The sequence below is a fragment of the Hyposmocoma kahamanoa genome, unplaced genomic scaffold, assembly GCF_003589595.1.
Source record: "Hyposmocoma kahamanoa isolate Upper Pololo Valley unplaced genomic scaffold, ASM358959v1 158747, whole genome shotgun sequence".
In the NCBI taxonomy this organism is placed as follows: domain Eukaryota; kingdom Metazoa; phylum Arthropoda; class Insecta; order Lepidoptera; family Cosmopterigidae; genus Hyposmocoma; species Hyposmocoma kahamanoa.
This window is the reverse complement of record NW_020653570.1, coordinates 1-10,877: the sequence shown is the minus strand read 5'-3', so window position 1 is coordinate 10,877 and position 10,877 is coordinate 1. Positions and strand designations below refer to the sequence as shown.

Here is a 10,877-nt window from a genome sequence, read left to right as displayed (position 1 = left end):
CATACAGTCGAATTGAGAACCTCCTCCTTTTTTTGAAGTCGGTTAAAAACCCAACAAAAAGTGGAGTAATTCCAAAAAAATAAAAAGTGCCAGTATCTCGAAAACCAAAAGACTTTTATTAAAGTACAATTATTTTTTTCTGGTAGGTATAGAGGTCACCTACCTACAGAGTTGCTCTGTCGTGGTAATTTTGGGACACTCTGTATAGATTTTAAAGCTTTCGTGGTTATTCACTAAATGATTATCACTAATTTCCGGCTTCTTGACTTCTTCATGACTTCTTTTTATTTTCCCGATATTTCATACCGTGGTAAGAAACCTGAAATTAGTGATAATCATTAAGAGTTATGCTCTTGTCGGCGGAGCATCTTCCAATCATCTCTCCTAGAAGCTCCTTGACCTCCTTATATGACAGGACACTGGCCGTTTCCTTTATTTGGTATATGTATCTGCCCTTAGGTCGACCTCTTCCCCTCTTCCCTTCGATATTTCCCTCCAAAGTGTCGTGTCGTATCAAATGTCCAATCATATTCCCGTGTCTATTCTCTATAGTATTTAGTGTCGTCGTATGTAGATCTATTAAACCACTACGTAGCTAAATACTATTGTAACAGCAACAAAAGCAACGTTACTATTTTTTTTATATACTAGCTGCTCAATTAAAGGGAAACCAACACTGTTAAACCAGAAACAGAAACTTTTTTTAAAGTTACATAGTCACCTAATGATGATAGAATAAAGCCTTTCATACACCTTTATAAAAATATCTGATTTGAAAAGTGATGTTAAATAGGCATAAAAACGAGGGAAAATGTATTTAAAAACTACTTTTAAATAATTCAGCCTATACAGTGACTTTTAGTGTTCATTTCATATTTCTTGTCTTAGGAACATCGTAGACTCAAGATATAAAGTTGCTAATCTGCCTTCCACTAATTCCCTATTTAAAAACAGTTTGTTATTTAACGAGTCGGACATATCGGAACTTACCCTGATTAAACATAGGTAAAATATCATTAAACAATGTCAATATTTTAAATCTGGATTATGATCTTTTGTGATAAATCAAAAATTCTTTTGTTACATAGCCGCGTTATAGTTAACGTACGCAGCAATATTGTCCTACCAATATAAAAGTCTCCTCAAATTAGTATACCACGTAAAACACATTAAAGAATCGTGCACAATCGGCCCCGGGAGACGGCTTTCTTTTTTTAATCAGTCGCCGCTAAATCATCAACTAAATCATTGGTTTTTAATTAAATTTTAGATTAATAGCTCTTATGAAATCAATCCAACGAATAACCAATCGAATAAACGATATACCCACGCATTACCTACCCATTTTAAAAAGTAACGATTAAGTAACGTTTCTCACAAATGATCGTTGTTTTTCCTCGATAATTGAATCGGTTATTGAATTACAATTTAATTATCGATTACGTAATTAATGAGTCTAGTATTGTTCCTTGATTGATTATGGCCAGCTGCCATCGTTGAACTGGGAATAAAAATCAGAAGTGGGATTCGTGATTGATGGACCATGATTGTTGAAAGCCAGAATTGGATTACTTCTCTTTGGGTTCTTTAATGGGTTACTTGATTTGATTTAATTAATGTACTGTAATACGTTTTATGATATGGAGTGTATATTAAAAAGTGACAAGAGTAGACAAGGCGTAACTTTTTTTTTCGACAACAAATACGAAAGAATCCATTTGGACGTCATTCATAATGTTTACTTTTTTTTGTTTAAAATTAATTAAAATATTTTTTGTTCTACCCACTGCTATTGTTTACATTTTTTTCTGTGTTTTTGTCTGCATGTTGTGACACTCTTCTTTCTATTACTACCTATCACTGGTTGTTCTTAAATAAAAAAAAAAAAATAAATAAATAAATAAATAACGCAAGTATTAGTGCGTGCGTTATAAAATAAATAACGCACTTAGTGCGTTTTCACCCGCCCCGCACGAGAGTAATAAATTTAGGCCATTTAAATATTTCTCCTACGTCGGGAATCGAACCCGGGATCTCAGCGTGGCAAACCAGCACAGTAACCGTTTGGCCACGCAAATAGACACTATTTAAATTTACCGTTTGCCCTGTGATCATTACTATCATTAATTTATTAACTCTCCTCTGAGACGAGAGTTCATAGAAAACCACATTGGCCCATTGTGACCTGGGGATTTCATACGTTTTCTAAGGGTTGAATCTTTTTTGACGTACAGGTTCCATCACGATGTTTTCCTTCACCGTTAATTTTTAACTGACTTCAAAAAAAGGAGAAGGTTCGCAATTCGACTGTTTTTTTTTGTATGTATGTTACGCGATAACTCCGGTATTTGTGAAGCGATGTTCATGATTCTTTTTTTGTTGGAAAGAGTCTCCATAGTGGTCCCATTTAATTTTGAAGAAAATCATCTACCTCTAAGGGTGGCTGTTCACGCATGAAGGTTTATTTTTATAAATAGCGCCTAAATTTTATTATAAGGAGCAATTATTGTAATGGTTGATTTTGCTATTCTCCAGTTCCAGGCGCTATCTCTCTCAATCTAATTTGAGTAGTGAGAACCGATTTTCATTATCTCCTGTGTGACGAACTAGGGGATAAATCCGGGATTGCGCGCTTTCCGGTAACCGATGTCAATAAAGCTTGGTAATTATATGTAAACGTACTTTTGAGGTCAGTTTTTTTAGTACTCTGTACTGAGATTATATTTTTTGCTTTTATATTGCCATATTTTGTAAAATTGTTTAAGTACACGTATCCTTTTGTCTTATGCCTATTTATGCTTATCTTTTTAAATATGCTTAGAGGTGGAATGGTGAGAGCCTGCTACTCTATAACACAAGTCAATCCTAATATGGACACCAGTGGCGAGGCGTGACAATTGTCCTTAGTAAACCTGGAGCAAAACAAAAAACACTTTCCTTAAGAAGAAGTGGCGCCTTGGCGACACTTGAACACCATTTATTAGCACAACACAAACAACAAGGTACTAGTATACTTCATTTCACTGGTTAACTTATTCTACACATCAAAATTTAACACAAAATGTAGTATTTGGTAATACAAGGAAAATTTTAGGTAAGCCGGTGAAAACCGAGTTATATGGACGCCTCGCCACTGATTGACATAAACGAAAGATTATTTATTCAATAACATGTGAGGACCGTGGGTATAAGTTTATTTTATGAAAGATAATAAAGATATTTTCATTTTCATTTTCACCGTCAGTGTTACAAGAATTCGAACGTTGATCTCTGAATTCAGAAGCAAACTTTCTCCCACTCACCTACCACCAATCTTTACTCTGTCATGGCCAGTAGCAAATTTAGATAAGGTACCCTTTACCTTATCTTTACTTAATTCTAGGAGAGCAGCATCGTCACATAGTTAGTGTATTAAGTTTTAGTAACAATAGAGAGCTCCTCGTAAAGGAGTTCGCCCAGGGAAGTACTGCCACATTACTTATTTCTGCCGTCAAGCAGTAGTGAGAGCATTATTGCGTTCCGGTTTCGAAGGGTAAGAAGCTGGTGAAATTACAGTCACATGGGACTTGTCGACTTGTGTCCCAGTGCGACAGACGCAGCTGCCCCTCAGATCCTTGTGATTTCAAGCTCTGAGTGGTACTGAAACTGTTATGGACAGGCGTGTTGCTTACCATCAGGCGCACGACTTGTTCGTCCCGTCACTTAGTTTTTATAAAAAAAAGGTTGTTGTAATTCGTTTGCTACGATACACAATTAAATCAAGCAGTATCTACATCAAAATATATATACGAGGAAATATACATTTATATCTCGCGGCTAGAAAATATACAAAAAAAGTTTATTCGTTTTCTGTGCTATCGTACAAAGGACTATTACATTTCTGCCAATTATTTCAATCTCTGTAAGAAGCATCATCTCTTACCATTTGAAATGCGTCGTGATATTAGTGACCTAATGTTTTCAATGAAAATAGCATCAGGTTCAATTGATTGCCCGGAATTATTATCACAAATATCACTTAGAGTTTCCTGTACATCCTTGAGAAATTCTTTTCTTTTTGGTTCTACCCCCGGCCCGTACTAATTATAGTCAAATTGAGTTTACGTGACATGCCATGACAATAATTTTTACATTCTATGTGCTTCCTTTGATCTGGATCTTTTGAATTACGAGTGCGATTACGGCAAGGAGAGCAGTAAATGGGCATTTCTTTGACTCGTAGTGAGGTCTGCAACAATGGTTGTAGTTTTATGGTTTACGTATTAAGTTATATTTGTAGCGATAGGTTAGTTAAATTGTGCATATTTATATTATGTTTCTATTTGTGAGAATCTGTAATTGGCTTTCAGTTGTGACTGTTATTATATATATAAGTTAGTTTAAAGCTGTTGGTCTTCTTTTAAGATAAATAAATAAATAAATAATACTGGTTAGTTAATTCTCACGGTTATGGCAAATCCGTCTGTTATAAGAGGTTTTGTTTGGCATTGGATGGTTTAAGCCTCATGTGGTGATGATTTTATGGAGATATAAATCTTTAAATGTCATAGAAGACGATGCCACGTTCACGTATTCATATGTGGTGACTTTTTCATGGCGTGTCTATATATAGGTTTTCGGTTTTTATAATTATTGACATTTATTTATAATTAGTTGCTTTTGATCTTTACTTAATTTTTATTATGTTTTCGATATAATAATATTATAATTTAAGGACATTCGTTGGGATTATTTATTTTTTGTTTCTGTCTTTTTTTCAAACATATTGTTTTATCCAATTTTGAGTAGAGAATTACAAATAGAATTGTATTAAACTTTAATACGTATTTTTTAAAGAACGGTTTAAGTTTTCTATATTACTTTTAACATATTCTATTAGTGCAATAATGAACGACATGGCCTATGAATAAATTTAATAAATAATTAAGTTATAGTCATTGTAGTGCTGGTATAAAGTAAAAAAAGTAATACTTTTTTTATAATATCAAGTGACGGCATGAACAAGTCGTGCACCTGATGGTAAGCTACACGCCTGTCGATAACAGTTGCAGTGCCACTCATAGCTTTAAATCGCAAATATTGAAGGGCAATGCCACTACGCCCGTCACCCTGAGACTGTAATTTAGGTTGACAAGTCTTCAAAACCGGAACACAGTAATGCTGACATTACAGCTTGGCAATAGAAATAGGCAAGGTGGCAGTGCTACCCTGGACGAACTCCTTCACAAGGAGTTCTACTATAATAATAATAACGCACACACTCAACATATCTACTAAAACCTTTATTAATACCAACAAGTATGGGCCACCTTGCTCCATACATGGATTGTAGTGGTAGTACGCAGAGAGAGACTTGCAAAGAAAATGGTAAAACTATATTGGTTTAAAATGTAGGTGTTATGGTGGCAAATCTTTCCTTGATGTAGTGTATCGGTGGACACTTGGTAACGTAATTCAAATACAATGAATAAATAAATGAATTATGAATTATAGAGTCCCGCCTCTACGCCGACCTACACGCTAATAACATCAATGCTTTCGTCGTTTAACGTTTTCGTTTAGCTGCCTGTTGTTATTGAAACTTAATTGTCTGTCTGTATGTAAATTTATTACGGATTATTAATGTTCGTTAAAGGTTGGGTAACATGACTGACGTTTCGGCTCGAGATGATTATGTTAATTACTTCAGGTTAGTAATTAACAGGTAGGCTTTCTATTGCCTCCTACTAAATCACGAGAGTACCTAATTTTTAAAATAACATTTTATTAATTGATCTATCCAATGGTTTCCAAGTAAAAAAATGGAGTCTATTTGTATCCTCATTAAATTTAATATGTTATATATATACAAATACATATACTAAAAAAGTTTTGACATCCTGAGGGTCATGAGCAAAAAGTCCACGCTAACGAGCTTTTTGTTCGCTTCTTTAAAGCCTCCGGTGAGCAGAGGACTGGCACTTACTTCCGCCAAACATGTTTAAATATCCAAAGGCAAAACGTTGCTAGGTTGCGCACAATACGGGAAGGTTGCGCACAATACCCCAGGACGTAATCCTCGATGAAACTATCGAAGTAGATATTTTTTTCCTTTTTTTATATATTAAGCATATTTGGTGCATTATTTCCTTTTATTACTAAATGTTTGTTGAACAGATAAATAAATAAAAACAAAAAAAATGACAGACGTGTACATATTTTAAACGAAATCGTGTTAATAGCGCTTATTTTTCATAACAGAAAAGCAAAACAAAACGAATGAAACCTAATACCGGTAAAATTAAGTTACATTTTTTTTACATATACAATTTATGTTCAGTGATTATGAAAACGATCGAATCGATTATTAATCGTAATATTTTTAATTGACTATTATATACGATAACTTTATGTTAACCAATGTAGAGAGCGCGTAGAGCTGTTTTGCTACTTGCGACATGTGGTAAGAATAAGTCTCTTTAAACAAGTTATCATTAGCTTACTTGCATACACTGCCGGACATTAAATCCTCCTGAGTATGCCAACTCTCCCGGTTGCAGCCGATGACGATGCTGCTACCGCAGCCAGCTGCTGCCGGCTACCTCTCTCAGGTCGTCCTATACTACGTTTTATTAACGTGGTCGCCGGTCTAGAACAAGTTTGCTCCATCGCTCATCAGCTCTCCTGCAGACACATGTGGCCTACTGCCACTTAAGCTTCTCGATACAAATACTCTTAATAAATAATCCCGGTATTATCAACTGACGGGACGAACGAATCGTGTGCCTGATGGTAAGCTACACGCCTGTCCATAACAGTTGCAGTGCCACTCAGAGCTTTAAAAAAATCTTCTTTGTCAGTTTTAGGTTGATGCGCCTTTTTGTTATATCTGTTTCATTTTCATGCTCGTGCACATTTTAGGCGCCCTATAAAAGACTAAAAAGCTTACCAAATTTGACCAGTTTGCCAAGATTTCATTCATTGACAATAATTTACGTGTTGGATAGAAATCTAGATTGACGGCGTATTTGACAAGCAAAAAAAGTTAGAATAATATTTTTGGAATGAACCTGAGCACAATATTTCTCTTAACAATTTTCGTAGGTGTATTTTTTTTGAACCACTCTCTAAACCAGCATCTATTTTTTTTTTTTAATACATGATTGTATAGTTAATGCCTTATCTATATTATTACTAATTATAGTACGGTATGACTATGCAAGGAGATTATTGAGTATGAGCTAGAGGTAAATTTGTCAAAACTGTTTGTTCTTTGGTTTTATCGTTTGCTGTAGTTTGAGAAAAAAAGTGAAGTTTGAGGGTACATTTGACAACTAAATTGGATCATTTGCAGGGTGCTTTAAAATTTGTTTCTGGCTTTAAAGGAACTTTAAGTACTTTTTTCTTTGGTCATCTCCACTTCTCATTAGTTCCCTTCCTTCATTTTTTTTCCATGGACTGCTTGTTGTAGGATAATAAAAGATTTTTAAAAATTCATAATAGTTTTTATTTAAATAAGAGATTACTCTCAAAATGAATTCGATTTGGATAACACGTTTAAAGAAGCATAGAAATTGTGCACTTAATAATTTTTATCTCATTGGAATTATGCACTATAAATTTTCTTCTTTGGTGCAATTTAATAAAAATACATATGTTTAATCTATAAATAAATGGTCATGATGTTTTAAAGCAGTGAAATAATTGTAATAGTTAAGAAAACAATAAAAACAATTTTTTTTATAAGAACAAAAAAGGAAAAATTGTTTTTGTTGTTTGCTAAAATACCAGAGCAGTAAAAAAACTTTCGCAAATTACAAAAAAGTATAAGCTCTTAAATTTCTCACGCCATTTGTAATTTTGTAAAGTTTTCGCCATCACACTTTGAATTGCTGCAAAAGAAGCCGAAAATGCCATTAATTTATTGTCACAATAGTAAAAACACTGGTTGACAAATTAAAAACAAACTTTACATAAGGCACTCAGATACAGGTGTATAATAAGAACTTTATCACTTCAACAAAATACTTAAAAATATCAATTAACTACATCTTACACTATAATAAATAACAATAAGGCCTACACTGGACGGACCGAGTATCTATGTATTTGTATTAAAATTATTCTATTAAATACAATATAAAATTATACATATAATTAATTATAGCTATCAGTGACACGCATGCTAGAAGACATGAAGTAAGGTTTTAAATGAATAAAGTAATTTATAGAGAGAATGTGTCGTCAATTGTTTCACTTAAAATTGACCAGTTCAACTTGAGCTGGACGGTAATTGCAAAATTACATATTTAATTAACGATGAAATGTGATTCCGTTAGTTTTGTAATTAGATGCTTTGCTGTTTTCCCCACACCACCGAATAGAAAATACTGAATATTTTTGGAATATAAAGGATATACAAACAGGTCAGTTGTTGGCGCTGTACTATTTCAGCTTTCTAATTTGTGATTTCAGCGAAAACGAGAGTTGGTATTTAAAAGTGATATAAAGCCCATTTGCCTGATGAGTGGAGCCAGGGGTGGATGGCCCTTATTTAGTCTTTATTTCTGGTTATATACTCGATGTCGTCACGCCTCATCTCATCTCGCCTTACTGGTGGAAAAGCACCTAAATAGGGTTGTAGTAGCAACAGTAAATAAGGCTCTCGTGTATTGTTTATTGGTGTATCTTTTCAGCTAATACACAATCAACAAAATCAATAGGAAAAAAATAATCATAAAAATAGACTGCTACACAAGTGTTCCTGCCTATGGTAGAGTTTATTATACGGTATAACTGTAATCATATCAAATATGAGGATATCTAGGATTGTGCAAACCTTAATGTCAAGAACTTTGTCTTTTAGTCAACGTGCCAATAATAACATTCAATGTTTTGTTATCTTATAAAATCATATTCGTATGCCCGTTTGGGAATCTTTCTATTTTGAGGATCCGAGTTGTAAATAGAGGTCCTTTTGATAAACACATTTAAATTAGTTCTAGGGTTCTTGATTGCACACAATGGAAATGAAACAATTTTTTCCGGATGAAAAACTGCGTTTAGTTCGCACTCTTGATGTAATAAGGCCACATTTTTAAGACAATTTTTAAGGGTTCTTTGGGTTCCTGATGGGTGGACACAGGGTTTCCCTAGTGCGGGGTTATGAGTGTGTGTGTTATTTATTTATTATTTTATTATATTTTGAAATAGTAGAGTTGTAAAATTTCACGTATATGTCATTTGTGTCACGTAATTCATATTATTTTAAAGAAATTTTCATCTGACGTGAGCACTTTTGACTTATGACCTTATGTAGCTTTATTATAGGCTAAGATTTGTTTTTTCTCAAACAAAGTAACATTACATACTCTTTACAGATCCAATCATGGTTGATTGAAAAAAAAATCCAACATTTTTAATGAATTATTCACTTCAACTCTAGCTTCTTCTTCCATGCCTCTACCATGAGATTAAAATGACAGTTGGCAGTGACAACGTAAACTGTTGTATACAAAATGTTGTTTCTGTTTGTGATCGCTAGAGGCGCTGTACAAATTTGCCATACGAAATTTTGAAGTTATTTATGCGACCTCTAGCGACAACTGTCACGGTAAACTCGTGGTAGAGGCACTGATTGAAATTATTCTTTGGAGTGGGCTCTGCGTTTTACACGGTCTTTTCACGTTACGCAAAAAGTAGGACGTCCTCAATTCGACTGTATTTTTTTGTGCGTGTATATTTCGCGATTACGATTACTCCGACATTTGTGAACCGATTTCAATTATTCTTTTTTTGTTGGAAAGGGGGTATTCTGTAGTGATCCCATACTAATTTGAAGAAAATATTTCACCTCTAAGGATGGCAAATTAGGGGATAAATATGGTTCATTGTATTTAACCTACTTTCCGTTGACCTATTTCAATAAAATTTGACAAGTATATTGTAATTCAACAAACTTTCGAAGACGGTTTCTTTTTACATAAAAAAGTTTTTCTAAACACAGATTTCATGTAGCAAAGAATTTTGGAAAAACCTCCATTTACAACTCCTACTTTTTAAAAATATGTAATTGACGTCACGCGGAACTTGACAGTCACATAAAGTTTTCACTGAATCTAGACAAAAGAACAATGTTCAACTAATCAAGTCACTGTGATGTCTTTGCCTTAACATTTCTAATCTTAACTCGTGCTCTCTGGCCGCCATTCGGAGAGCTGCAATACTCGAGCTCCTTCGTTCAACCTCGGGAGCTGAACCCTGTGTGGTTGGCGGTGATTCGCTTCCAGGGGATATAGGTGGTGATACAGGGGGATCTGGGGATTGTCGCGGAGGGGGTGCCAGACCAGCCAGGAGAGAGTGGAACGGAGGTGTGGAGGTGTAAAGGGGAGCGCTGAAAAGCGGTGGTCGGGGTAGGGGGGCTCCCAGATATTGGGCCCCTAGGACTGGTGCGCCGCCATACCTGGTGGAAGAATATTACTTTAGTTAACATATTTTTAAAGTTTCTTGCATCGTATTGGATATTGTGTTGTTAACCTTGACAAGTTCAATGCAGAATTTAACCTGGAGGGTTGTACCAAAAATGTGGTATTTTTCAAGAAAAGGATCTTACAAACAGATCACTCAATTTACAACAACTTGAACTGAACTTAAATGAATTGTTGTGCACAGTTGTTTGATGCCCTAACAAAATGGAATCTATTGTCAATGGTAGGTCATGTCATATGTATTGTTAACGTTTTCTTTAGAAATTCTCGGTCTCGCTCGGCTCTGCAGTGTACGCGATAAAAAAAATAAGGAAACTTTCAGACGTCGAAACCGCTAGATTGGTTTATTTCAGCTACTTTCACGGTCTAATGACATACGGCATTTTGCTTTGGGGTAATGCCGCCGATATC

General features: G+C 34.6%; 1 protein-coding gene across 1 annotated transcript; it reads right to left on the bottom strand.

The window, feature by feature from the left end:
• Positions 1–10,116: 10,116 nt before the first annotated feature.
• On the bottom strand, positions 10,117–10,441 carry LOC113240606 (homeobox protein aristaless-like; the record flags this gene model as incomplete). Its single annotated transcript, XM_026477943.1, has 1 exon — positions 10,117–10,441. A coding segment is annotated over one exon (325 nt), but the record flags the coding sequence as incomplete, so codon positions are not given.
• Between the last annotated feature and the right edge of the window lie 436 nt (positions 10,442–10,877).